This window comes from Trichoderma asperellum, chromosome 5, assembly GCF_020647865.1.
Source record: "Trichoderma asperellum chromosome 5, complete sequence".
Taxonomy (NCBI): Eukaryota; Fungi; Ascomycota; class Sordariomycetes; order Hypocreales; family Hypocreaceae; genus Trichoderma; species Trichoderma asperellum.
In genome coordinates, this window is record NC_089419.1 from 379796 (window position 1) to 405407 (window position 25612).

The 25612-nt window shown below is 51.9% G+C and overlaps 13 protein-coding genes across 14 annotated transcripts; 7 read left to right on the top strand and 6 right to left on the bottom strand.

Annotated features, from left to right (window-relative positions):
* The first annotated feature begins 157 nt into the window (after nucleotides 1-157).
* On the top strand, nucleotides 158-2719 carry TrAFT101_008272 (uncharacterized protein). The gene is made up of 3 exons (XM_024902479.2): nucleotides 158-1429; nucleotides 1490-1794; nucleotides 1857-2719. The coding sequence occupies exons 1-3, from the start codon at nucleotides 368-370 to the stop codon at nucleotides 2491-2493; spliced, it is 2004 nt and encodes a 667-aa protein (XP_024762312.2). The 5' UTR covers nucleotides 158-367; the 3' UTR covers nucleotides 2494-2719.
* Nucleotides 2643-3345, bottom strand: TrAFT101_008273 (uncharacterized protein). Its single transcript, XM_024910581.2, has 2 exons — nucleotides 3202-3345; nucleotides 2643-3147 (listed from the first exon to the last, which is right to left on the bottom strand). Exons 1-2 carry the CDS (start codon nucleotides 3272-3274, stop codon nucleotides 2816-2818), a joined length of 405 nt encoding a protein of 134 aa, XP_024762311.1. The 5' UTR covers nucleotides 3275-3345; the 3' UTR covers nucleotides 2643-2815.
* A 1005-nt stretch (nucleotides 3346-4350) lies between these two features.
* On the top strand, nucleotides 4351-4964 carry TrAFT101_008274 (uncharacterized protein; the record flags this gene model as incomplete). The annotated part of the gene is made up of 2 exons (XM_024906642.1): nucleotides 4351-4372; nucleotides 4429-4964. The coding sequence occupies 2 exons, from the start codon at nucleotides 4351-4353 to the stop codon at nucleotides 4962-4964; spliced, it is 558 nt and encodes a 185-aa protein (XP_024762310.1).
* Nucleotides 4965-5108: 144 nt separating this feature from the next.
* On the bottom strand, nucleotides 5109-6312 carry TrAFT101_008275 (uncharacterized protein). Its single transcript, XM_024907991.2, has one exon. The coding sequence runs from the start codon at nucleotides 6213-6215 to the stop codon at nucleotides 5352-5354; it is 864 nt and encodes a 287-aa protein (XP_024762309.2). The 5' UTR covers nucleotides 6216-6312; the 3' UTR covers nucleotides 5109-5351.
* Nucleotides 6313-6507: 195 nt separating this feature from the next.
* TrAFT101_008276 (uncharacterized protein) lies at nucleotides 6508-7600 on the top strand. The gene is made up of 2 exons (XM_024903783.2): nucleotides 6508-7020; nucleotides 7099-7600. Exons 1-2 carry the CDS (start codon nucleotides 6694-6696, stop codon nucleotides 7267-7269), a joined length of 498 nt encoding a protein of 165 aa, XP_024762308.1. The 5' UTR covers nucleotides 6508-6693; the 3' UTR covers nucleotides 7270-7600.
* On the bottom strand, nucleotides 7097-11352 carry VAC8 (Vacuolar protein 8). 2 transcript variants are annotated; one of them, XM_024909715.2, is made up of 7 exons: nucleotides 10286-11352; nucleotides 10137-10222; nucleotides 9905-10025; nucleotides 9702-9815; nucleotides 9392-9637; nucleotides 8529-9278; nucleotides 7097-8461 (listed from the first exon to the last, which is right to left on the bottom strand). In XM_024909715.2, exons 1-7 carry the CDS (start codon nucleotides 10314-10316, stop codon nucleotides 8127-8129), a joined length of 1683 nt encoding a protein of 560 aa, XP_024762307.1. In that variant the 5' UTR covers nucleotides 10317-11352; the 3' UTR covers nucleotides 7097-8126. The 2 variants fall into 2 exon arrangements, with proteins under 2 accessions (XP_024762307.1, XP_065984413.1); XM_066128295.1 differs by lacking the exon at nucleotides 10286-11352 and having other exon boundaries at nucleotides 9905-10159.
* Nucleotides 11353-13885: 2533 nt separating this feature from the next.
* Nucleotides 13886-15964, top strand: TrAFT101_008278 (uncharacterized protein; the record flags this gene model as incomplete). The annotated part of the gene is made up of 4 exons (XM_024899862.2): nucleotides 13886-14593; nucleotides 14838-14961; nucleotides 15100-15249; nucleotides 15306-15964. The coding sequence occupies 4 exons, from the start codon at nucleotides 13886-13888 to the stop codon at nucleotides 15962-15964; spliced, it is 1641 nt and encodes a 546-aa protein (XP_024762306.2).
* Nucleotides 15965-16912: 948 nt separating this feature from the next.
* Nucleotides 16913-17447, top strand: TrAFT101_008279 (uncharacterized protein; the record flags this gene model as incomplete). Its single annotated transcript, XM_066128296.1, has 3 exons — nucleotides 16913-17203; nucleotides 17257-17310; nucleotides 17388-17447. 3 exons carry the CDS (start codon nucleotides 16913-16915, stop codon nucleotides 17445-17447), a joined length of 405 nt encoding a protein of 134 aa, XP_065984414.1.
* Nucleotides 17448-17523: 76 nt separating this feature from the next.
* On the top strand, nucleotides 17524-19359 carry TrAFT101_008280 (uncharacterized protein; the record flags this gene model as incomplete). The annotated part of the gene is made up of 1 exon (XM_066128297.1): nucleotides 17524-19359. The coding sequence occupies one exon, from the start codon at nucleotides 17524-17526 to the stop codon at nucleotides 19357-19359; it is 1836 nt and encodes a 611-aa protein (XP_065984415.1).
* Nucleotides 19360-19413: 54 nt separating this feature from the next.
* On the top strand, nucleotides 19414-20598 carry TrAFT101_008281 (uncharacterized protein; the record flags this gene model as incomplete). Its single annotated transcript, XM_066128298.1, has 1 exon — nucleotides 19414-20598. One exon carries the CDS (start codon nucleotides 19414-19416, stop codon nucleotides 20596-20598), a length of 1185 nt encoding a protein of 394 aa, XP_065984416.1.
* A 344-nt stretch (nucleotides 20599-20942) lies between these two features.
* TrAFT101_008282 (uncharacterized protein) lies at nucleotides 20943-21827 on the bottom strand (the record flags this gene model as incomplete). Its single annotated transcript, XM_024909714.2, has 1 exon — nucleotides 20943-21827. One exon carries the CDS (start codon nucleotides 21825-21827, stop codon nucleotides 20943-20945), a length of 885 nt encoding a protein of 294 aa, XP_024762304.2.
* A 69-nt stretch (nucleotides 21828-21896) lies between these two features.
* Nucleotides 21897-22378, bottom strand: TrAFT101_008283 (uncharacterized protein; the record flags this gene model as incomplete). The annotated part of the gene is made up of 3 exons (XM_024909713.2): nucleotides 21897-21967; nucleotides 22065-22167; nucleotides 22226-22378. The coding sequence occupies 3 exons, from the start codon at nucleotides 22376-22378 to the stop codon at nucleotides 21897-21899; spliced, it is 327 nt and encodes a 108-aa protein (XP_024762303.1).
* Nucleotides 22379-22810: 432 nt separating this feature from the next.
* On the bottom strand, nucleotides 22811-23116 carry TrAFT101_008284 (uncharacterized protein; the record flags this gene model as incomplete). The annotated part of the gene is made up of 1 exon (XM_066128299.1): nucleotides 22811-23116. One exon carries the CDS (start codon nucleotides 23114-23116, stop codon nucleotides 22811-22813), a length of 306 nt encoding a protein of 101 aa, XP_065984417.1.
* Between the last annotated feature and the right edge of the window lie 2496 nt (nucleotides 23117-25612).

Sequence of the window (25612 nt, forward strand, 5' to 3'; positions counted from 1 at the left end):
AATCAACGGTCAGCCTAAAATTTGCATCTCCGGCAGAGGGAAAAAGGTTGATATAAGCTTCAATCGCTGGCGGGTAATCGGCGGTTGCGGATACCCGGATCGGATACCCGGCGGCTCCAAAACGGTATACAACGTGCTGGATCCCAAAGTCGCTAATTGCCCTCTTCATATCCCCATTGTACTTGGACATCTCGTAGGACTGGCAACGCATTGCCTTTCTCTCTGCTTAGTGGGTGTCTGCCCGCATTATCGTGGATATCCGGCCTTTTTATGGTTACCAGCCCCTCGATCAAGTGTCTTGGACGGCATCAAATTGCCGCCAGCAAATCAAATCACAGTCCGCCATCAACCCAGCCTGTCATTAATCATGCCACGGGACAAGGAGAGGGAATCAGATGCAGAGGCCTCACGGCGACCGTCCGTGGGCAAGACTGACTCCCCAAAAGGAGGATCCGGATCCCGCGTATCACTAGCCTGTCTGCCGTGCAGGAGCCGCCATGTCCGCTGTGACGCAAAGAAGCCGCGGTGCAATCGCTGCTGTGAGGAGAACAAGGAGTGCAGCTATACGAAGTCGAGGCGAGGCGGCCTTGACAGAGCAGCGCTGGCAGCTCGCCGTAGCCAAATTGCCGCGCTGACTGCAGCCAAGAATGGCGGCCATCTCTCTCCAGCGGGCAGCGTTGACGGGACCAGCAGCACGCCGGATGTGTTGATGAGCAGGGATGATCCACAGGCGTCGATGGATGTGCTTGAGGATAGCTTGATGGCACATCAGCCGCTGGATCCTAGCCTGTTTACTCCTCCAGACGATTCATGGTCATCGTCCAGCGTTGTTCTGCCCGCATCAGACCTGCAATCCATCGACATCACCAGAGACGCCTTCATCGATGTCTATTACAACTGCTTCCACCGCTACCACCCTTGTGTGCTTCCCCGGCAATTTTTCGAGCAGTACTTACAGGATCCAAACCGGCAAGATGAGCTGAAGCCGCTGGTGTACTTGATGCGCTTCGTCGGCAGCATCTACCTAAGCTCCCATCAGCCCTCACTGCGACCAAAGTGCTCTCAGCTGGAAGAACTGGTGTCCTCGACACTTGCCCAGATGCCAACAACGTCGATGAATTTCTTCATGGTCCAGTGTCATCTCATCTTTTCCATATGCTTGTACTGGCGCGGAAATGTCCCCAAATCACGACTGCATATGGGCATGGCGAGACAGCTCGCGCTCGACGTAGGCATGCACCGCCGTGAATTCGCAGCAGAACACGGCAACGGCGATGCTGTTTTGGAAGAATCATGGCGGCGGACCTGGTGGCAAGTGTACATTGTCGACGCAATGTATTCCGCTATCAAGCGGAGTGCCGATTTCCCGTCGTACCGTGTCGAATCAACAACAGACCTGCCCTGCGAGGAAGAAGACTACGAGCGTGGGGTAAGAAATTATTGTTTTTTTGTTTATGCATAGATGCAATGACTAACTAATCTATCCAAGACTATTCCTCGGCCAAGGACGTGGGAAGAATTCGATTCTCGGGAGTTTCTCGCCGAAGACATTGTCTTTTCATCCTTTGCCTACCTCATCGGAGGCATCCGCGGCATGGCTTCAGCCATGTTCAGAGCTCTCTCTTTGCCAACGAATTCATCTGAGGCTGGAGGCTCTTCGCCCAAAGTGCTGGAATCCGTCGATTCCATCATCGAAGGGTGGCTTCTGCTGTTGCCAGAGTCAAAACGAGACATCTTCTCAGCAGACGGCCAGGTTGACGAGCTGCTTTTCCAAGCCATGATGGCTCTCCATGCGTTCGTATTTGCTGCCCGTCCATCAAGGGCCCTTATGCTAACCTTGCGTGTTACTACTGCAGAACAACCGTAGGACTCCACAGACCATTTTCAAACTGTGCATTCGATCCCCTAGAATGCATCTCGAGCTGCTCCACGCCTCCGCCAGCAGGATCTCACTCCGATCCCAGCAATGAATTCAGAAGCATCCATACAATCAAATGCATCCGCGCAGCCGAGGCACAAATCGGTCTTCTCGCCTTGCCCACAAAGCCATGCAGCCACACGCCATTCGTAGTTTGCATGCTCACCACAGGCACGCTTGCGCTTCTGGCTGCCTGCCGATACACCCTCCGAGGCCAGAAACTCGCCGTGGCGCGAGACCAGATCCGCATGAGCATCGGATGCCACAAGGCAATGGCAAGCGTGTGGTCTCAAGCCGGAAGCAACTTGCACGAAGTCCAGGCCATTGCCTGCGAAGTCTTGGGGCTGCCGATGGGAAATCATAATAATCATAAACAGATCAAACCACCACTAAGTCAGGTATCTTCAAGCCCAGAGCCGCCGTCGATTCCAGAGCCGAATTCTCACGATGCCTCCTGCGGCAGTGACGCCCTCAACTCAATGGCAATGGATAATTTGCAGGCATACTGGAACATGGCAGCCACACAGCCAGATATGTCTTTTTCATGGTGGGCGGGTGGAGATGAAACCGTATAAGTAATGGATATAAAATCGAAATCATTTTTTTGTTTGCATTTTGGCGTTGGACGAGATGGAATAAACACTCGACTCTCTATCATAACATGGCACGGGAGCAATGATTTGCCAGGAGAAATGGCCACGAATACGAATTAAGAAAATAATACATACGGTATCAATTATAGAGTTCATACAAAGCGATAATCTATGCATTTTGATTCAGCAAGAGAATACTAATGTTTCATCTCCCTCTCAACTCTCTCGCATTGGATGATGCGCGCAGACATTCTAAAATGTGGCCTCTATACAAACAGACACATCATTTCCATGGTGACACGCTCTAAAGGCGGCTAAAAATCCTAACAGCAGTGACGTTCCCCACGGTCATGATGGCTGTAAACTGGCTCTCTCCAAATTGGCGAACAATAGTAGTAACCTTGTCGCTATCAAACGGTGTTTGCACCTGAGTCCACTTGTCGCCATCTTGAATGATAAGACTTTTGACTTTATCTCCATTGAAACTGGTATCCTCAAATTCCTCTCCCATCTTGAATTTAGTATCTTTGCTTCCTAATGCAATTTTCGTCGTCACATGCCATTCATCTACATCCTTCTTTAGAGTGATTTCTGGCGAGGCGGCTTGGAATAGTTTGCGTTTTATCACGCCGACGCCTGCCATACAGTAAGTACAAGCCCAATATAAGCATGATTCCATAGAAACGTTACCTAGCTCTGAGAGGAACTCTTCAAAGTTATCGCTCTTTGATAGTTTATAGCTTCCACTAAAAACGTCGGCCATTTTTGTATATGTTAGAATGGACTTGCTCTGGACAATTGGGTCTAATCAGCTTAGTGCAAAGTACATGTATAAAGAAGACGCAGCTATCATTTCTGGCACGACGTCTTCGTCCATGCTCATCTACTTATATAGAAACAATAGTAGGTAGGGAACCAGAGTCCTTGGTAACACTTTGTCCAGTCTGTAAGACAATGCACCTTGTTGACTTGCACTGACGTAAGCAGGGCCAGGCTGAGACAGCATACATGTACATAATGCATCACCACCTCGGTGTAGTCGCCCTGCCTTGGGTACGTGGCAGCTTTCAGCCATGTTGGGCTAGACTAGAACATGTCATTCATCAGCATGTGGATTGTAGACAAATGAGAATTGGACACCCTTGCGTGATCTCGTCCCTTTGGAAGGACAGGGCTGAACCCGTCTGCAGGGAGAGGCTTGGCTTAGGTCAACTCAGAAGTGCTATCGGCTATCTTCTAACATGGTCTGCTTGAACTGGAGTTGGTTAAGAAATACCATCTTTTACGCACTAATGCATGTTATCCAAGAGTATAAGTAGTATAATTTAATACCAATCTGCGGCTTTGTTCTTGAGAACGAGTACATCCTGTCTAAATCACATTGTCACACTGCTTGTTCTCGCCTCGTGGTTCCAATAGCAGCACGACATTGAGGCTAGGATTCCGGGAGTAAACTAGTTCAGATGTGCCCTCCCTACTGGTTAACAAATAATGTACTCTCCAAGTATGTACTTGCCCAAAAAGTAATAATCTACGTCTTTTGATTTAGCAAGAGACCATTGAATATCCGTTGCCAGAATGCTCGAATTCATTGGGGACCTTAATAAGTAGGGTATGTAAAATCGGTACGTACCTCTAGGCATGTCACTCTCCAAAACCCCCCACTTGCCGCCTCCCACAGCGGTGGATTGCCGTTCCCGTTGGTGGGGTCTTATCGGTTATCGATTGCCCGCCAGCATCGAAATTTCAATCACAAAGTCGAAAAGTAGACCACCAAATCCTCAAACCCTCCAAAAGCATCCAACTCCTCCTTCTCCTAATATACCCTAATCTTGCGCCATGGCAAAGACTCAGAAAACAGGTTCGCAACAATCTCCAACCCTCAAACTCAAAGCCACCTAACACACCCTCAAAAAGCCCCCTCAAGGCGCTCCCGCGCCGCCCGCCGCGCAACATCCCCCTCCATCAACACCGACAAGTCTCTCAAGAACGCCACCCTCCCAGCCTCTTCAGCGCCCGCCGCCCTCCCCAGACCGTCCGTCCTCGCAGCCCGCCACAACGCCGGCGTCACCAAGAAAACCAGGCGCGGCCGCGCCGTCTCCGCAAAGGGCCGCCGCCGCCAGGAAAAGGGCCTCGAGATGGCCGAGGCCGTCGTCGAGCGCACGAGCAAGAAGCTGGAGAAGAGCCTCGGCAAGGCGCGCGTCGTGCAGTCGCGGGCCAAGAAGTGGGACGACATCAACAAGGACGCGCAGAAGAGCAAGGAGAATGCCTTTGCGGTGCTGATGCAGGACGGCGATGACGAGGACAAGGAAGAGAGGGAGTGGGAGACGGACGAGGAGATGGATGGCGAAAATGCTGCAAAGGATGCCGCTCCTGCTCCTCCTGCTGCTGCTGCTCCCCAGCCGGCGATGGCTGCACCAATGCTGGATGACGACGATGACGAGATTCTATAATGGGCTTTTATGACTGGCGAACAAATCATGGCGACTAATGGCTTTTTCTTTCTTCTTCTTTTCTTCGTGGGACTTGGGCGTTGTTGGCATCTGAAAAAAAAAAGGAGGGACTGGCATGATCATATCGGGAAGATGAATGTGCAGCTCATCTAGAAAGTTATTGTCTTTTTTTTGTGTGTTGTTGGGAATATAGCCTGGGATAGATTCTGCTGTCAACGCTCAAGGCTATATATATGGGCTCTACACTTGGACACACTCATACATACATACATGTACATACCTATATATACTTCTATTATACAGAGGATACCCCCCAAGAAAAATAACACCAAATGCCACCAAACCTCTTCATCTATCCATACAATGCTCTGTAAATCCACGTCTTCTTCACCTCTTCACCCCCTCCAAATACAACCGCATCGTTCCCCCAACCTGTCCCTCCGGCTTCTTCGTCTCCCTCGCCCCCTGCGCCTCAATCTCCTCCTTGACCTTCTTCAGCATATCTTTCGCCTCATCCATCTCCACCGCCCTCCCGCCCTTCTTCTTGCCAATCATCAGCTCCACCTTCATGCCCTTGTTCAAGAACCCGCCCATCTGCCTCAACTTCGTCGCCAAGTCGTGCCCGCCAATCGCCCATGTCAGCTCCATCTCCTTAGTCTTGGCCTTTGCCGCCACGGCGGTCTTCTTCTTCTCCTTGAGCTGCTTCAGACGCTCGTACTCGTCGCGCTTGTTGACAATCTTGCAGACGGCGTACTTCGCAGGCGTCTTGTTCTCCGCGTTGGCGGGCACGTACGGCGTAATCATGCGCAGCGACTCGCCCTCCTCCAGCTTCGTCAGGACGTAGCGCGTGGAGAGCGGGCCCTCGGCGCTGCCGTTGTCAATCACCATGATCTGCGGATCGGTGATTTCGTGGTCCCATGGCGGACGGTCTCGACCCGATCGCTCAATGTCTTTCTGGGTGGTGAAGCGACGGTCGTAGCCGCGGTCCTTGTCGTCGTCTGCGTTTTCGGAAGAAGCGCTTGTCGGGCCCCTGTTGCCACCTCTATAGGGCCGAGACGCACCAGCATACAACCTCAATTGCCGCTGGACGGGTCGGAATTGGAAGGACGAGGACGGAGAAGAGGACGAGGACGATATCGCGGACACGTTCGGGACCAAGCTCGGCCGGGAAGCTTCGCAGGAGATTCGTGAGGCGACGGGTCGGGAGAGGAAGAATCTCGCAGAGCCGCAGACGCAGCGCGAAGTGGCCATTGTCGAAGAGCCCTTGCCAATTGATGCGAGGCTGTAGAGCAGAAACGAATCCCTCCCTCAGTTCAAAGCTGCACTGTAGCTGTTCCACGGCAGATGGGATGGAGGGGAAGAAGGATAGTTTAGTGGTTATTAGTGCCTGCAAGCAACCGTGCAAAAAATAGCGTCATAGCTTACTGGACCCCTGGTGCACTAAGGCGCAAATGGGCCAATTAGAGGCGCCCGCTGTGAGAGGGTCCATCAGGTACACCCATCTCGTACTTGTGAATGGCCTCATATCGTCTCAACGTCAATTTTGCTTGCACACTTACAAGACCTCCGCCTCATCGTAGACGCACCTCGGCTCAGTTCATCTCATCTCATCTCATCTCATACAAACATAATTGCAACTCATCCTCACTTCTTCCCAACAAAACAATGAACCCTCCACATCACCGTCTCTCACCACCATAGCACGCACGCACGCACGCACGTCTCCGAAATGATCTCCCACCTCATCGGCCACCCCGTCCGCTTCGCCATCTCCACACTCAAAATCACCTGCCTCGCCCACCTCACCCTCTCTCACCTCCTCCAAGTCTCCCCCGCCCAAGGGCCTTCCATGCTGCCCACCTTCACCGTCGACGGCGACTGGATTGCCGCCGACATGACCGCCCGCCTCGGCCGCCGTATCAAAGTCGGCGACCTCGTGCTCTACAAGATCCCCATCTTCGCCAGCCAGAACGGCGTCAAGCGCGTCATCGGCATGCCGGGCGACTACGTCTCGCTGGGCACTCCCGGCGAGAGGGGCGAGGAGCAGATGATTCAGGTAAGAGTCCTAGATTACAAAGGCCAAGGCTTGTCGAAAATAGAAATGCATGGACAAAGAGACTTATTAGTGTCACAGGTTCCCGAGGGCCATTGTTGGATCGTTGGAGACAATCTTCCAGCCTCCCGAGACTCACGGCAATTCGGCCCTCTACCACTTGCTTTGGTCCAGGGAAGGATCATCGGCAAAATCTTGCCGTGGAAAGACCGTCAATGGGCCAAAGACGGCCTTCTCAAAATAGACTCATAATATAACACTCAGCCACTACGATTCATCATTAAAAGATAAAAGATATCCAACTACATACACACATAAGGAGGGGCACACGGCATGGTTGTACCAAGTAACGCATAGCATCATTAAAAAGTCCAGTCACCAGCATCTAGATAGACAAACGTGGGTCAAACAGGCGAGCATTTGGGTGTCAAGCGTGTAAAAATATCCTTGTCTAAGTACATCTGCTTCGCTCAAACCCTAGCATCTCAAGTCCACCCTCGTCATTGTGTTTGTTGTTTCTACTTTCATTCCAACAGGCATGCTGAACCGGCCGCAGTTCTTGGCTGCGTAATATGTTTTGTACAAAAGAAAAAAAAAATGAAATGAGAAAAAGAGAAGAGAGAAGAGAAGAGAAAAGCCAAACATCCGTCATCTTAGGAACATGGCACTTTGTCTTCCATGCCCCCCAGAATTGCCTTTCTCCTTCGGATGATGTTATACGACATCGTGGTCGTCTTCGTTAAACGGACATCTTTTGAAATAGCACACGACCTCGGGGAATTCTTCGCTAAGTAGGGAGGTGAAAGTACCAAAGCAAAAAAAAAAAAAAAAAAATCTCAAGTCAAAAAAGCCGCGGAAGCAAAAAGGGAGGAGGGTTAAAACCGCACAGGCTTCTTCCCAGGAGAATTTCGAAGCTCGGATGTGAAGGCAAAGAGCCTCATGGCTTAGTCTGGAACAAAAAAGCTTGAGACGCCTAAAACACCATCGCCCTCGCCATGCCACGCTGATCCTCCTCGCAATCTAGTTTACGGGATTTAAAGCAACACTTGCAAAAGTCAAATACCATCGTTCTCGTGGGATCGGGAAAAAACAAAACCAGGTCGGACCATTTAGCCTTCGATGTGTGCCTTTGATTGGCTGCTCTGGCCCAGGAGTTCGAGGCATCGCTGCGCCAGGTTGATAACTTCTCCTTCGTCTTCCTCCTCTGCTTCAGGGTCCGCTTCAACTTGGCGGTTGGCAATGCCTCGAATGTTTTCGATAATGTCGTCGGCCTTTCCGATCTGGCCAATCAGGGTCTTGTCTTCAGATTCGAACAGCTGCAGCAGTGTCCAGACAGCAATGTGCTGGAAGGTGGCATCGCCAGACTGCAGGAATCGGCACAGGTATCCGTGAACGCCACCGTTGGGCTCGTTCCAGTTCTGGACGAAGATAGAGTAGTCACCAACTGATGATCAATGTTAGCTTGACAAGGCCAGGGAATGATAGCCAAGTAGGAGCGATTGCACACTCACCTTTAGAAGACAGGTTACCCAGGGCAGCAGCACTGTTGCCCTGCACTTCGATGCTCTCGGAGTGGGTAAGAGGAATCAAGACGTCGCACACTCCCAGGTTCAACAGGTGGGACTTGAGGTCGTCACTCAGGGCAAGGACAGCAATGGCGGCTGTCATTTCCGATTGAACGGTAACGGGGACATCCAACACCAGTTGCTTGCACTTCTGCACAGCTCCGGCTTCCAACACCAGCGCCTTGTTGCGATCCGAGCTGGCAGCCAGGTTTCGTAGCGTTGAGATGGCGTGGCACTGGATTTCTTCGTTATCGGTGGAGCCCAGGAGATCAACCAGGGGCTTCAAGAAGTTGGCTTCGATGATTGGGGACTCGTTCATGGGGTGGATGGAGATGTTGCGGATACAGGCGACGGCGGAGAGGATGAGGGGGAGGTATGATGACTGAAGGAGGCGCAGAAGTGGGTGTAATCCGTTGGCTCGGACAATATCCAGCTGATACTTTTCGTCCGAGGCCAAGTTGCGGAGAGCCAAAGCGGCCTGGCATTGTACCTTGGGCGAAGACGAGTCCATGAGATTTACGAGGGACTGGACAAGCTTTGGTTCTGAAGAAGCCAGTTTCCGCCTGTTGTTGGAATCAACGGCAATGTTACTCAGAGCGGTCGTACAATAGTATTGGACGTCGACATCTGGAGAAGACAGAAGCTGGACAAGGACGGGGATGGCGCCGGCGTTGACCAGCTGTTGCCGGTTCTCGTCTATTGTTAAGGTAGATTCGGTTAGCCCGAGTACATGTCCCTCCGCACCAACAAAAAAAAAAAAACATTCGAAAGCAAAATGAATTTTGTTTAAAAAAAAAAAAAATACGCACCAGAGTGTGTCATGTTTAGAAGAGCGCCGGTGGCATTCCTCTGAACTCGCATATCCTTGGACTTGGCCAGTCTGGTCAAGGGACCCAAAGCCCCTGACCGGGCAATCTTGGCCTTGTTCTCTTCGTGCGTAGCCAAGTTTGTGATGCATCCTACGGCATTGCACTGGACTTCGACATTTGGCGACAACATCTGTCGGATTAGAGGAGTCAAGCCGCCAAGCTGGACAATAAGGACTTTGTTTTCGGCTGTACATGCGCGCACACAGCAGTTAGAAACTTGCCCAGCATTGATGTAGAAGAACTCTCTTACTGTTGACCGCAAGGTTGCCAAGTGCTGCACTGGCTGCTCTCTGTACCTCGATATCGGGGCTCTGTAGCAGAAACAAGATGGGCTCGAGGGTATCGCGATCGACTTCGCGGACATCTACGTGGTTTGGTGTTAGCAAATGCGTCACCGCCCTTGCGTGGCAGCTCCGGAAGCCGCTGCGAAAGCTGTCCGGCGACGCGGCATACCTCGTTCTGTGATTTCGGCAAAGGTCAAACTGGCGCTGCGTTGTAGATCAATGTTTTCGGAGAAGACCAGCGTGCTCAGGGCTCGGAGTGGTTCGCCAGAGAAGAAGTCGGTCTCGCCGCGCTGAAGACGGGGGGAGAAACAAGGTCAGCCTCAAAACACAACAAGGAGAGAGGAATGACGGCCAACAGCATCGGCCATCATCATCGCCATCAAAGCCGTGGATGGACGCACGTTTTCGAGATACTGGAGAAGGTCGGCAACTGCCTCTCGCTCGCTGTCGGCGAGAGCAGGCTCGTAGAGGCCATCGCGGGCTCGCCCTAGAAGCACGGAATCGGCCGTCAGCAAAAGGCGACGAAAATCAGGGCCGGCGCCAAACTCACCTCCGCAGCACGTCGAGTGGCAAATACCCATGGCGGCAACGGCTGGGGCTCTTGGTCGACTGTAGAGCGGGCGGGCGCAGAGGATGGAGGAAGAGAGAAGACGGGCGGAAATTGATGTTTTGGGCGGTTCTTTGTTGACGCTGCTGCTGTGCTTAATAGGCGGTGGTGATGGAGCTGCTGCTACCGCTAGCGGCACCTCTAAATGGGCACAGCTACGGCACCTAGCCTAGTCACGGAGCCAAAGTACCTCTGCTGGGAGTGGATGGCGCTAGGGTACTTTTGGGCGAGTACCAGTACCGGTCTGGGCCACGGCAACGGGAACGTGACGAAAGGGCGGGTCCTCGGGGCAGTTGCTTTTGTGCTTGGGCTGGCTGGCTGGGCCACTAGAACTAAAGGCGCTGCAGTGGAATACTTGTACTGGGCCTTGTAATTGTCGATAGCAGCAGCAGCAGCCTGCAGAAGTCGAGTAGTAATTGGATGCCCGCTGTATCGCCGTCTGGCTCAATGCTGGAGGCGCGTGCAGAGCTGGTCTCGCAGCACAACAACAAAAAGACGTGCTGGAAGCAGGAGAGGGGGCGGCGAAATGGGCAAGAAGAATCGGAGAAGCGATGCGGTGACGATGCAGCGATGCCCTTTCTTAAGATCCGATCCAAGGAAGAAGGAAAAATAAAAGAAAAAAAGGGCAAGGGCTGGAAGGGACTGCTGCTGCATAACGACCTGTTAGGCACTTTTTGGGTTGCAGGGGGCGATGGAAATCGTCAGAAAAAGAGAGGAGAGAGAGAGACATGGGGAGAGGTCGGGCCTGTGACGGATCGCCATGAAGTTCTGTGTACTTTTAATTACGCATGGCAACAGGGCTGTCACCAGGTACAGTCGACTACGCATCCCCCAAATCATCTTCACCTCCCCCATGCTAGGCCTTGCCAGGCGGTCCTCCTGCTTGGGCGCCTTTGGGGATAGTACGGAGCCTGCTGGCAGCACTAAGGCATGAGTCAAGGGCTCAGATAGGCGGGCTCTGGCGATAATGGCTGGCCCACTTGCGGTAAGAGTACGCGCCTGACTTCGTACATACATGGACGGGGACGTTTACGTTTATAATGCCTGGATGAGGATGCCCAGATGGGGTCTTGACAGCAGCAGAGTTTGGATCTAGCAGACTGAGTGTGGTGCTGTATTGCTGTATCTGCTTGTACATACTTGGACGGACTGTCGATAACGTCGCATCAGGTTCCCAGATGGGGCTCTGGACGGTCATCAGGCATCCATCGGTTGGTGATGGCGAGACTACATGCTATGTACATACATACGTACGGAGCATACGTGCGTGCATTGGTGTGTTAGTGACTATTGGTGAGCGGCATGATATCGATGAAACAAACCATGCAGCCCATTGTTGTACAAGATATGCTGCATATGCACAACAGAACAGCAAATGCTCTCTCTCCTCTCCTCTTGTCTCCTCTTGTCTCCTCTTGTCTCCTCTTGTCTCTTCTTGTCTCCTCCTGTCTCCTCCTGTCTCCTCCCGTCTCCTCCCGTCTCCTCCTACATAGCACTTCAAGGCTCCCGTCCCAAGCAAATCGTCCATTGGCCTGTTGACCGGCCGCATCTTCTGAAATCTCTGCTCTGCGGCATGATTAAGTGCTCGGGATCCTACGTGTTCACGCCATGCCATACAAAGCACAGCCTATGCAAGCAAGGGTCTCTGCCAAGTGCCGTCTCATTCGCAGCGCTCGGGGCCTGATGAGCAGCTAGCCAGCAGAGCACCGCATCGATTGGAGGGGAGGCTCCGCAAACCACGTATGTAATGGCACAAGTATGTATGTACACAAGCGTGTGCGCAGTCCGTCTGCGTTCATCAATGCAGCGCAGCCAGCTCGGCTGGGCCCTGCGAGTCCAGCTGTCATGGAGCCCATTGGTGCGCGCAGCCGTTTTTCTGATTTTTTGTGGTAAAACGGCGGCTACGACGATAATGGCGGATGGGGCGAGCCACCGTGATGGCCGAGAAAGTCATTGCAATTTGTCAGAGTTTTTTTCTCCGACACGCCATGCGTAGAAACATGCGTACATACATGCGTATACAAGCACACCGATAGTCTCACGTTGAAGCGCATACATGCACTCCAATGGTGCTCGTATGTCGGCTAAAATATTCGGGGCATGTTCGCGAGCCAAAAAGGCGGAGGTGCGCAATCGCCAGATGAGGTGGGCTTGGCGGTCGAATGTTGGCTGCACCGTGTGACCACTAAGTTTATGGATGTAGGTACCTGGACGTTCTTGTTGGTCGTCTGCTTTCCGCTAATGGCAAAATCAACGTGGTCACACAATACGAAGTCGTGGGCAGCGAGAAAACAATGATACTGCTGAAGGTGCCGCTGAATCAAGCCGTTGTTGGGCTGATGTTGTATACCTACCTAGCACTGTACCCATATCTGGCTACCCTGGAGACCCTCCAAAAAAAAGTTGCGATAAGCCCCAAATATGACTTCATGCGACATAATCGATAATTGCTGTACCCCAAGAAACTAAAGCACCGCACCCTGCATCATCATGGATACATACATACATGTAATCAATCCTACTAGGTATCTTATCGCTGCTACGGGAGCGGGATGGCGTGCTGTGCATAGATCAGTCAGCATGCAGCTGCGCGGAACGACATCACCTCACTTTGGGCCCTGCAGGAATACGAGTATTCACTACTTAGTGGATGGAGGCTTTTAAAAAGAAAAGAAAAGAAAATAGAAGAAGACCATCAAGGGTCTGAGGGTCCCACGATGAATCCGGCATGGTGACGTCAGAGAAATCGGCCATGGTTCAATGGCGACTCGTTACGGGCGTAGGAGGAACTGGCTCTGTCGGATATCAATTGCGTATAAGTGATAGAAGCATGAGCCTATAACGATATCGGTGGCTTTTTTGGCCTCGATTAGGGCAGTCAATCGCCATGTAGCCGGGCACAATGTGAGAGCAACACTCAATGTCCAATGCTTGAAATGTGTGGCTTTATATGTAGTTACAATTGTACACCTCCCAAGGTAGAGACTCTGGGGCATACCTTGGTGCTCTATCCACTTCATGTTCAGAGTGTCCATTCTGACGAAGAGAAGAAGCGATTTCAACGGTGACGGTAGGCATCCACCAACCAAAGAGATGCTGAAATAAGACATAGAAAAACTTACAAAAAAAAAAAAAACTTATAAAAAAAAAAAGCATCTTCCGTATCAACGCTACCAGGCAATTGGAACGAGCAAAAACAAAATACCGCGTCCAAGACCACGCCACTTGTCTCGGATTAAACAAGTCCTATTAGCGCTGTGGCCCAAATATTTGCGCGGAATGGAATAGCCGTAGCCGCCGCCTCAGAATGTACAGGTAATCAAAAAGTTGATGGAGATCTGCCAGAGGGCTGCCCGTTTCGTCCAATTTCGCATCTAACATGACAATTAATGTCCGTGGCGTCCAAAAACACCAAAACACCAAGCCTGCCGCATGCAAAATACATCGCCGCCGACTTACGAGCCCTCGCCTTTGCAGCAAGCCGAGCTGACGCAATCTGACCGTTTCTGGGGCGCGCCTCTTCAGGGCCTGTGAGACGCTGGAATGGAGGGAAATGCAGAGGCCGTTAGCGCTCAGCTGCCGGCGGCGCAGCGGCCAGTAGCAGCAGCAACAATCCCCGCACCGGCTGCTGCTGATAGCGATAGCGGGAGTGGCAGTGGGAAGGGCGATCGAGCTTTGGCAGAAGCAGCTGAAGCCGCAGAAGCAGCAGCAGTAGTAGTAGTAGCAGCAGCAGCAGCGCCATCTGAATCTGCATCTGGGCCAGGCAACGACAGCGAAAGCAACAGCAACAGCAACAACAACAACAACAACAGCCGGTTTGCTGCAGCGTCGACAGCCGGAATAGCATCAGCATCAGCAGCATCAGCGCCGGCACCGCCCTCTGCATCGGCATCGGCATCACCGCCAGCACCAGCTGCGGCCGCATCAACCGTCGCCGCGCCCAGACCCGAGCCGGAGCCCAAATCTGCATCTGCATCTGGCCTCGCATCATCACCATCGCCTGCATCTGCATCTGCGTCCCGCAACAGCCCCGACGCCGGCTGCGACGAGGCTGATTCCGCCTCTTCCTCTGCGACGACTCCCGCGCCGGGCCTCAAGCAGCAGCGCCCGACCAGCATCGCCTTGCCGCCCTTTGTCGCCCCGTCGTCGTATCTGCGCTCCAGCTCCCTCTCTGGCGGCGTCATGGCCGATGCGCCAGACCCCAAACCGCAATCGCTGAGTCCTCTCGACAAGGAGCAACGACAAGGCCTGGTGCGTCTCGCCGTTTGAGCTTTCTGCTTAGTTGCACTGCCATTCTATTCCATTCCTCAGCGCCGGCATCAAACACAGACAGCGGCAACCTGCTTGCGGGTGATGCTGTGCTTCCTGATGATCCCGAGACTTTCCCTCCGCGCCCAAATCTATCCAATGCATCTCTCCAAACCACCATTCATGTGCACATCTGCCATTGCTTTTCCTCCAGCCGCCTGCTGACCAGATATCTCTCCCTCTCCAGATAGCAATCCGAGACTTCCTCCGCAAGCGCACCAGCTACGATGTGCTTCCGCTGTCGTTCCGCCTCATTGTGCTCGACACCGATCTGCTGATCAAGAAGAGCCTCAACATCCTGATCCAGAACTGTAAGCAAAGCAAATGAAGAAATTTCGGGATTATCTGGCCAGCTCTGCCATGCCCCGCGCTCTTCCCCCGCGCTAGCTGGGCGCCGGCATTGGGCTGGCTGTTGGGTGTCACGATGCTGACAAGCGAGTCTCCTCTAGCCATTGTATCTGCCCCTCTATGGGACTCGCACGCCTCGCGGTTCGCCGGCATCTTGACCGCGACTGATTATATCAATGTGATTCAGTATCACTGCCAGTTCCCCGACGAGATGAACAAATTGGACCAATTCCGCCTGAGCAGCTTACGAGGTGAATATCCGCCCCACCCAGCACTGTTGCACTTAAAAGGCTGACCATGATGGTAGACATTGAAAAAGCAATTGGAGCAACCCCCATTGAATCTGTTTCTGTCCATCCTTCGAGACCGCTCTACGAAGCTCTTCGACGCATGCTCAAGACCCGCGCACGAAGAATTCCCCTTGTCGACGTTGATGACGAGACTGGGAGAGAGACTGTCGTCTCTGTCATTACCCAGTATCGAATCCTCAAATTCATCGCGGTCAATAACGAGCACAATACCATTCTACTCAAGAAGACGCTTCGCGAGCTTCATCTAGGGACATACACAGACATCGCCGTTGCGCGCATGGCATCCACAGTTCTCGAGGTTATTGACCTCATGGTCAACAGGAATATTAGCTGCGTGCCCATCGTTGACTCCGAAAATAGAGTCCTCAACGCATTCGAGGCTGTGGATGTCATTCCCTGCATCAAAGGAGGGGCTTACGACGACCTGAATGGGACTGTGGGCGAGGCGTTGTGCAAAAGACCGGAAGACAACCCAGGCATCTTCACGTGCAGCGAAGACGATAGGCTGGATTCTATTTTTGACACTATTCGCAAGAGCCGCGTACACAGGCTAATCGTTGTGGATGACGAAAATAAGCTCAAGGGCGTTATTTCACTTTCCGATATCCTCAAGTACGTATTGCTTCACGACGAAGACGAGACCGCTGAGTCATAAGCCCCTCTTTTCTATTTATGGTGCATTGCACGATGGCAACGAGAGAGACTATTTACTGGAGAAATGGGTTGGGGATACGGAGGCTTCAAGGGATGCATCTGGTGCGGCGTACTCGTGATTTAATGACGATGAGGAGAGGCATGCCAGGAGAGCTGCTACGATTCTGCTATATATATTTCACCCCCTTTTAATTGTTTGAACTACTGATAGAATGCTGGAAGGTAAGTTTCTTTTCGCTTTCTATGGGCCACTACTTCACTATTTTCAGGAGGTAGTCGGCGACTTGTTGGGTAGAAATTGAGTCAAACTTTTGAACCTTGTAGAATGAGAGAGTTTTAAGCTGGGATAGCTTCAACCTATATATTTTGTGTTACACTTTTTTTTCTTCTCTGACTTTTATTTGACCGAGGCGTGAGTTACCTGGGCACTGACTCTATTCTAGCTCTTTCGTATTACTTTGTGCCCTCAAAATAAGTTCAGCCTGCTCCACGTGCGATAACTTCAGGGCCAGTATTACCGAGATCAGTATTGCCGAGATCTCTCAGGATCCAATTTATGCTTAAGTAGCACCAAAGCATAGGCCGGGACCTTCCTTTAGCTTTGCAGCATTTACTGTTGAGCACCTACTGAATAGGATGCGTGGACCTACAAGGCTTGTACCTGATACAGTTTATTTCGAACCTTGCTTGGGCTTTCCTTCTGCCTTGCCATGAGACTCGAAATCATGTTTAAGAAGCCACGAGCCCTTGATTTTGGACACTTCTTTACAACGTACAACTTGAGAAACCGGAATGTATATCTTCTAGATTCACGAGGCTGCTCTGGTTGAGGCATCAAATTATCCCACCCCGTTTGGCTACATTTAGACAAGCATCTCTAGCCCATTTTCTAAATCACTGGCTCGTTGAATGATCAAGGGCTCTATCGTAGCCCTCTCCGCCTCTCACCATGGAGCCCCAGTTCAGATCGTCGGCATCTCAGCCTCTAAACCGCCACCCAAAACACTGTTTGCAACGACGAGCCTGTATTCGACGGAACCAAGGACGACCAGCGTCTATCAACCTAGTATTCGCGATTCCTCTCGATCCAGACGTTCAAGCATTACTTGATGTACGTCCACACGACCCCAACGGCTGCAAATGGACAACAAGCAGTGAATCACTAGCCTTCTCTAGTGAAGCCGACGAGGACCAAGTTCGGGCGGCGTTTTTAGACGAATACAACAGTCTGGCAGAGCAGGTATGGGAAAATATACAAAGAGAATGGGTCGAATTATGACTAACAGTTATTAGCATGGAGTAAGATCGATTGTCGCTGGTGACACTACCTTTGACCCTTCACAATGGGTAAGTAATGTATCGCCTTATAGAGTTGATTAATGTTTTCTGATATTTTTGTCCTTATAGGAAAGCATAATTCCCAGTCAGAAGCATGGATGGCTGCATCGAATCTTTCATGGAGCGTCCGGCCAATTAGCACCTAATAGGCTGGATCCAGCATCACGAGCTTTGTACAAACGGAGCGTCTCAGACTTGGGGCACCTCCGCTCTAGGACAGAGATGTACAAGCCAGTTGATATTCCAGACATGGTACGGCTGACTAGGGAAAGCGTGCTACGTCTGCCTCCGGAGTACGCCCCCTTCCCGTTGGTCTTACCGACGAGCATACGTGCCAGTGCACATTATATTGCTCAGAATGCCAATACCCGGGGTCTATTTCGAATACCCGGCTCCGAAAAGGTCGTCAAATCTCTCGTGGAGTACTACTATTGCCACGGCTACTATAGCACTGTTGTGTCTGGAGTCTGCCGCTCTACCTTGCCGACCCACATTCCATACACAATCCACGATGTGGCTTCCACGTTCAAGCGCTTCCTATCCCTCATGCCAGGAGGCATCTTGGGATCTTTACCACTGTTTGAAATCTTTGTCGAAATCCATTCCCGGCTAAATGGCCCATCTGAGCTTTCAAGCACTAACCGCGACAAGGTTCGTGCACGACTTATAGCACTCGCCATTGAAACCATCGAGTCACGGCTTCGGCGGCCTCTAATTTGCGCTGTCTTTGGCTTGCTGAATTTGATCGGAAGAATTGCTGAACTATCGCCAGACTGTGACGGCCGGTCTGTCCCGGCTAATCATCAACTCATGGATTATAAAGCTCTTGGAATTTGTTTCGGCCCGCTGCTAATTGGGAATCCTTGCGAGCGCAATACGATGAAGTCGGCCACTTCAACCTCCGGCCTGCTTCCTTTTTCATTGTCTTCAAAGCGGCATCGTCGACAAATGCTGAAAATGAACAAAGAATCCAAAGCTGGATTCTCAGAAGTGAAGAATGTCATGCTTGCAGGTAGTGTTGCCGAGATGCTTATTACTTATTGGCGAGACGTGGTTCATGAGATGAATGACTTGAATACAAGTGCTCGCCATGCTTTGTCATCACTACGGATGTCTTCATCCGTTTCTGAACCATGCATAACTAGCCTTCTTGTGGATTCGGATGTTTCTACTGTAGCAGATTCTGAAGATCGAGTCGATCAAGACGACAGCCCTGAGCCGAGAACTCCTACGACAGCGCCCAGGAGGGAAAGATCATGGCAGTCAAGCCGAGCAAGTGGCAGAGAATTATCTACCAATCTGGCCTACATACACTTGAGCCCAACTTTGGAACAGGGCAGTCTGGAAAAAGCTTGTTCTAGCCCTGAATTTTTTCCTACAGTACCTGCTGGTGCAAATACTCAGCCAGCTGCGACGAGTGGCCGGAAGGCTACCCCGGTTTCTTGCTCATTGTCTCGCTCAGGCGCCATCCGACGAATGGGTAGTACTCCTCTGACACATTCGTGCAGCTTTCAAGAGACTACTGGGCTATCAGCTGAAGATGCTCCCGATGGCTTTACTCAGAGTATGTCCATGGGTGCTATCCCTCCGCGCATATCTTCCCGTGACAGCCGCCATTTTGGGGTCTCCACAATGTCGCCGACGTTTGAAGCTGAATCGAAAAATATGAATAATGACCAAACAACGTTTGTAACTGTACGCGAGGAGCCTGTTGAGGAACCAATTCACCCAACCGTTAGATCTCCTTTGTCGGAGAGGCTGCGCGAAAGAGGAGGTGCGTTTAAGAATCTGCTTACTCGCAAGCAGCCAAACCGCCCTTTTACTTTACAATCTCGGCCATTGGAGCGTGAAGCTTCCATGAGTCGTCGTCAGTATCGTCTCCTGCCACCACTTTTTTCAGATGAGGAATTGGCTGGTGACTATGACCTGCTAGGTACCGAAGAACGACCTCGGTACCTGGTAGACTTGGCTAAAAATCATCCTCCCATTGAACAAGACCAGGGGAATAACGAAACCAGATTACCGAAATTGATCTCTAGGGGCAATATGCGCAAATAGCATTTCGAGGGTAAAACCCCTACGAAGCGGAGGTCTGTCAGGGCTTTGGCAGCAATGTTTGAGGGCCAATACGATTCTTCTCCTCCTTTGACTCGAAAGACTTGGACAGGCGCAGAGTCAAACGATGTTGCCGACTGGGTGGAAGGGAATGGTCAAGATAGGCCGACGTCTCTTTTCATACAGAACAGCCCTCCAAAATCTTTACGTTCGGCTACGACTCTGCATACCCACGCCGAAGCTCCTGGGGACACTGAGACGGGTGGGGTGGCGGGTGGAAAATACAGTCCATCTTCAAATACATGGTCAATGACTCCTCAGAAGCACGATACACAGCACTCATTCAGTAGCAACAGCAGCAGGCAGCGAGATACGTCTACAGTTGCATGTGAAAAGGGCACGCAAACCAATATGACTGATGATGAAGCAATGCCGCAGTCGGTATCCTCTTCTACACAATATAGCTTGGCGGATCACTTGGCCGTAATAGGGGGCGGACTAGTTTCACGTCCAAGCGGCTCTACTACTACTACTAAAATAGAGGATGCATCTCTGCCGTCGGGTGAGGAGTCGTCGGCGAGGATGATACTGCTCGAGGCGCAAGTGCAGCAGTTGAAAGAATACGACATGTCAGCGCTGCGTAAACAGCTGCAAGACGCAAACAGTGACTTGGACAAATGGAAAGAGAGAGCCTTGGCCGCTAAGAGAAAGGCGAGGCTTTTTCAAAAGTTTACGACGAGGGTCAGACGCCTTCATGGCTCTCTCATGATTGATAGCTCACGGCACAGCGGATGTGACGAGTCGGCTGTTATAGAGGAGAGTGATGCGGAAGGATCCTATCTGATTCATAGCGTTCGGTTCAACAAGGCCCTTGAGGGTATTCAGAGAGGAGGAGGAGGAGCCCATATCTCTGCGGACCAAGAGATCAGAGGTGTAAAAGACGGGGATGTCGTTGCGACGAAGATGTTGCAGAGTTTGTATTCCGACGTGAGTACGATGGCGGGTTCGTCACCTGGTGATTCTATGACCATGGCTACTGGTGACGGTGAAGCGCTACTACTACAGGGTATGGATGGTGTGGCGAGTCCCAAGGACGATGGGGAAATGACAAAGTTTCGGCTTGCGTTTGTGGAGCTGTGGATGGCTGTGCAAGAGTTGTTGCGGATGGAGGACGAGGAGGCGGCGTCGTCGTCTCAACAGTCGAGCACTTGTTTTGAGCATGAGAGTTTTTCAGAAGATTAGTATTTGTAGTTTGTTTGTTTATTTGCTTATTTGTTTGGGTTGATCGGATGGATGGATGGATGGATGAATGGATAGATGGATGTAGTTTTATAGTATAGATTTAGGTTGAATTGTGATTCGAAAAAAATGTTGTTAGCATGCAATAGTTTTAGGATAGAGAGTCATGATCTATTTCGTCATGATATATCTCGTTTTTCTTTTACTCCTTTCTTGACAATTTACTATTTATATCTACTTTTCTCTTTTCCAACGCTTCATGTCCATTTTATCTTCTATCCTATTCTTAGTACTGCAAATTCCTCTCATTCAATTGCCATCTCGCGGAACTGGGTGCTCTCTTACCACTAACAAGGAGCGCCAGGCCGCCGTGCAATCCTCCACCTCCCTGCCGGGTCCAGATTCATATTGACTTGCATTCTCCCAATACCATCCACAACCGCGTTGAGCGCCTGAGCATCGACATCCTCTGGACTCCGAGCATATCTGCTGCTGCTGCCGCCACTGGCTCTGTTTTGGGGTCTTGGTATGGGACTCATAGGTGGAGACAATGCCCGAGAAACGCCCTGACGGAGGGTAGGCTGAGAGTCGGCGACGGAGAGGGGGGATTCAGGTCGTTCGAGTTGGGAGGTTGGTGGTGAGGGGAGAGAAGTTGCGGCTTGGGTAGAGTATGTGGACATGTTGGTGAATGGGGGTGGAGAAGACGACGAGTGAAAGCTGGAGCGAGGTTGAGCTGAAGGGATGGCTGTAAAGGGGTGGATGCGAGGTTCTTGCTGTAATTCGAGTGGCGAGTCAAAAGGGTTGGTGGTGGATGGCGAGTGACCATGAACGAGACGGAACATGTCTTCTTCCTCGGAAGACGGGGAGCCAACTTCGAAGTCGGAGTAGTAAGACCCTGGCATTTGGTTGTAGCCGGGAGGGATGGCGGTTGAAGGCATTGAGGAAGAAGAAGATTGCTGAGTAGATTCATACTGATGCTGTGCAAGCGGAGGAGAAGGAGTAGGAGGATCGTAGGGGATGAGATCCAGCCACTGCTGCTGGCGGTGATGTTGCCAGTCTCGTTGGCTGGAAGACGAAGCAGAAGAATCGGAGTTATTGTTGGAAGAAACGCGAACAGGAGACGCAGTGCGATGCAGACGGCCAATAGACAAACGACGATGCGGTACAAGCGAAGACGACGGAGTTGCTACATTTGGTGGTGGTTCAATGAGTTTTGGCGCGGGCCAGACCATGGCGATTCGCGGTTGGTGCTGGGGCTCGTAGTTGTGGAGCGACGAGACGCCGTGGCCTGGCTGAACCCGTCAGTTTTCGGAGACGAAGATATCCTTGTGGCGGTGGGTGAGTTCGGCGACGGCGGAGCAGAGGGCCATGTCTGGATGAGGGATTTGCGTTAGCAACAAGTTGGTTTGATGGAACGGAGTCGTATGTTCATTCTCGGTGGAATGGGGGACACTTGAGGGCAGACGCACCAACTCCAGAGCCGACGTCACGCGTGCTGAGGGCCTTGATGGACAGGTCTGGGTTGACTTTGCCAATGATCTGGGCGGCATTGCCGTTTGCGAGGTGGGAGTCCTGAGAGAGAGACTGTCAGTGTCGGTATCAAATCACGGCTAATTGCAAAGAGCCATACGCGGTTGAGGAGAATGGTGACGACTCCATCGGCATCAATGGTGGCCTGGTCGCCGCGCAACTGCGTGACTTTGCCGACGATGGTGACGGTGCGGCCGACGAAGCTGTCGAGGTAGGCGGCGGTGATGCGGGGGGTGGACATTTGCTCAGCCATGGTTGGCGATGATGGTGTTGCTGCTTTGAGGCGTGGTTGAAGCGGTGTTTGTGTGCCTGCAGGAAAGTAGAGCTGGAGTAGTAGCAGAATAGGTAGGTAGTAACCAGATCTTTGAATCCAAGAAGAAGAGAAACAGTTGCAAAAGAAACAGTGCCTGTGCGTGTGTTGTGGGATGCTCAGCTCAGCTCAGCTCAGCTCAGCTACGATCACGAACCCCTCAACGCGGTGACACGAGCTTTGCGGTCGCGCTGAGATCGCGAGATCAGGTGACACAGCACCAAGGCGCGTCACGTGCGGCAGCTTAGCTACTGACGGGTCTCCCTGGCCTCCGAGATGGTAGCGCTACCGGCTATACCGGCTATAGCAGTGGTCGGCTCTTAGCACCTCTAAGTACGAGTACATACCCTGATTACCTACTAGCCTACTAGCACACTACGATGGCAACTCTATCACTGCCTTGTAGTGGCCCTTGGTCGCCTCAATCTTGACGCCCCAGGACCTCCAGAAAGCTTGAGCTTGGGAGCTGGGAACAAGTGGGAGTGGCAAAAGACTTTCAGCTCCCACCTTGTGATTATCGTCTGATGCTCGCCAATTGCCCACCGAGTTGGCCGAGACGAACCGCGGGCGGCCAATGGCCAGCCAGCCTGAGCGCATCGCCTCCCACGGGCTTTGATGGCTTGTCGACGGCCAGGATTCGTCACCGGCGGCTCGGTTCCCAGACATGGTGCTGTAGATCATGACCCAGGCTGGGATGGATGGATGGATGGATGGATGGATGCTGTGCGTGCGTGGGCCGCGTGAAAACTGACTTGACAGCGAGCCTCTTCTTCTCGCAGATATCAGCAGGGACAAGGAATGATTGCTGGATGCTGCTACTACCGACTACATACCGGTACTTGCCTGTCAGTCCGGGCGATCCAGCCCTTGGGGCTTTAGACCCGGCGCGAGATATCGGATGCGTGTGTTTTGCTTTTCCATTCGCCGGACATCAAACACACAATATGCACACACACCTGTTCGTACATGACTGGCCTGGACCGCAGTTTTCCCCATTCCGCATCCAACCTGCCCAAGGAGAAAACAGCTCGCCTTACCGTGTGAGCTCTTGCCGGCCTGGAAAGCTTTCCCATTCCCCCAAAAAGGTGGGACACCCATCATCTCGCCCGACGGCACCAGACTCCCGCAAACCTGCGTCTCGTCGTGCTGCTCCATGATTGGTGCCCTCCTTTGATAACGTTTAGGTAGCATTGGCGCCGACCTACGCCAGGCACTGGGGCCGGAAGCATTTCTCTCTCTGCCTCTTTTCTTTTTGCTTGCCCTCGCATTTTCCCTCGGAGAGCCGAAAAGTGTGGGAGAAGGTCCTGATAGGATGTCTCTCGAGTTGAGCCACAGAAGCTTGTCCTGTGTAGAACGGAATGCTACCGAAGGGATGTGGGCGAGAGGGCCAATTGGAAGAGAGCGAAGTCGGCGTCGGGACGGGATCCCACCTTATACTAGACTTTGTAAAGTTCGCTTCTCTTTTTTGTGACTTGTAAGTGAGACCCGGCTGGGCTTACAGAAGGAGGAGTTTTTGCTGCTGTACTTCGTATCAGCCTCGGCTCTGCTTGAGTCTCGGCGCCGTAAGATGTTCTTTTTCTTTTTTTTTTTTTCACCTAATTTCGGAGCCCGCGGCTCATGAAGGCCCAAAAGCTGTTTGTCATATTTATTTGATCAATCTTTTTAACCTTGATGGCTTTTGCCAATGCCTTGGCAGAATTGCCGACCGACTTATATTCAGTGGCTTACATCGGAGAAGGCTGTCCGGGGCCTGCAATAATAATACCAGACTCTGGGTATCACAGTCTTAGCTTGAAAACAGAGTGTGCTCAGTTGCCTGTCAACGGACATTGCCCCTCCATATTGATGCTAACATCACGGCAAAGGCGAAACTAGAGCTGCAACAGTCCGGAAAAGGGCTGATGGGAAAACAAAGGGTTCTGTCGCCGTAGTGTAGGAATTGGATGCCAAGAACAAAATGGTGGTATGATCGACTGATGGAGTGTCATATTTGCCATCGTTAGCCCATTTTTCAATCAGCCAATCTGGACGGTCGTTAGAGTTGCCACGATCTGCCACTCTTTTTTTCTCAACTCCATGTTACAAACGAAACGAGCAAAGAAGCTTTTGTGTCGTGTACTCACGCTCTGGTTGTTCTACTGTTCTTCCTCAGCGTCGAGTAAGCCAAGGCTACTTTCGGATACATGGCCTGGGCATAAACCAACTATCAATCAGTCGAGACACAAGAGCTCCGCTTTCGTTATGCTCAGCTCCGTCCCATCCTCAGGAACGCCCGCTTGTTAAACTTCAATGGAGCTGTCTAGCGGCTGAGAAGCTGTCGGGGGAATGCCCCAGAATATGGATGACAGAGGGACCGGCGCCTACGGCATTGGAGAGGAAAAAAAAAAAAAATCTAATCCGCTTCAAAGTAAAGTTTATAGTAGTCGAGCTTCTCCCTCCCGCTGTTTTGTTACTTGGCCCTTTTGTGGCAGCACATGCTAAAAGGCTAAAAACCTGCTTTGTTTGAAGGCAAAGCCGAAGCATATACCCAGTAGCCAGGGGAGCCATGCCTCGAGTTCGAAGCAGGATGGAGCATCACCAAGCTTTTGTGGTACTGGTGCGCCACGACCAATTGGCGACGAGAGAAGCCTGGCAAACCAGAGACACCGGCATGTGAGTTGCGTGTCAGTGTGCATAATGAGCACAAGGTGCCACTGCTTCATGCTCGGCGCTGACCAGGGGTGTGTCTGCCCGTGATATGATGGGGAGCTGCATGGACGATGCCCAGATATTGAATTGTTGCCTGACGGACGGGCCTGGATCTCGGCGAAAAGCTGCGGGTGCATTGACGGGAGGACCCTGTATCGCCCAGCCCGTTCGTTGAGCTCTCTTGCAGCAAGATGCACTATTTCTTGTTAGCTCGAGCTGCTGAAGCAAACGTCCTTGATGTCCTGCACTTTGCTTTTTGCGATCCAGTCCAGACCAGCCTGGTCCAGCCCAATCCAATTTCAGCTCAACCGCCGTTTGTCTCGCTGCCCAAAGCTCGGGCTCTGCTGACTATTCACGCAAGAGGAATGGGCAGAGCGCGGAGATGGACTGGGCCGGAGGCGCAATCGTCTAGAAGCTCTATCGTTACTAGCCAGTCAACCACTCAGCCCAGTAAGCCAGAGCGGCTTCGGGGGGAATAGACGAATGGCC

What these genes read in the sequence shown, in the direction of transcription:
- TrAFT101_008273 (XM_024910581.2), bottom strand. Translation starts at nt 3,274, where the DNA reads ATGGCCGACGTTTTTAGTGGAAGCTATAAACTATCAAAGAGCGATAAC. An exon ending in AGAGTTCCTCTCAGAGCTAG is followed by an intron (nt 3,148 to 3,201) that starts GTAACGTTTCTA and finishes ACTGTATGGCAG; the next exon opens with GCGTCGGCGTGATAAAACGC.
- VAC8 (XM_024909715.2), bottom strand. Translation starts at nt 10,316, where the DNA reads ATGGGTATTTGCCACTCGACGTGCTGCGGAG. An exon ending in TGCCGAAATCACAGAACGAG is followed by an intron (nt 9,816 to 9,904) that starts GTATGCCGCGTC and finishes CAAACCACGTAG; the next exon opens with ATGTCCGCGAAGTCGATCGC. An exon ending in GGGTAACCTGTCTTCTAAAG is followed by an intron (nt 8,462 to 8,528) that starts GTGAGTGTGCAA and finishes ATTGATCATCAG; the next exon opens with TTGGTGACTACTCTATCTTC.
- TrAFT101_008272 (XM_024902479.2), top strand. Translation starts at nt 368, where the DNA reads ATGCCACGGGACAAGGAGAGGGAATCAGATGCAGAGGCCTCACGGCGA. An exon ending in AAGAAGACTACGAGCGTGGG is followed by an intron (nt 1,430 to 1,489) that starts GTAAGAAATTAT and finishes AATCTATCCAAG; the next exon opens with ACTATTCCTCGGCCAAGGAC. An exon ending in GCCATGATGGCTCTCCATGC is followed by an intron (nt 1,795 to 1,856) that starts GTTCGTATTTGC and finishes TTACTACTGCAG; the next exon opens with AACAACCGTAGGACTCCACA.
- TrAFT101_008276 (XM_024903783.2), top strand. Translation starts at nt 6,694, where the DNA reads ATGATCTCCCACCTCATCGGCCACCCCGTCCGCTTCGCCATCTCCACA. An exon ending in GCGAGGAGCAGATGATTCAG is followed by an intron (nt 7,021 to 7,098) that starts GTAAGAGTCCTA and finishes TTAGTGTCACAG; the next exon opens with GTTCCCGAGGGCCATTGTTG.
- TrAFT101_008275 (XM_024907991.2), bottom strand. Translation starts at nt 6,215, where the DNA reads ATGGCCACTTCGCGCTGCGTCTGCGGCTCTGCGAGATTCTTCCTCTCC.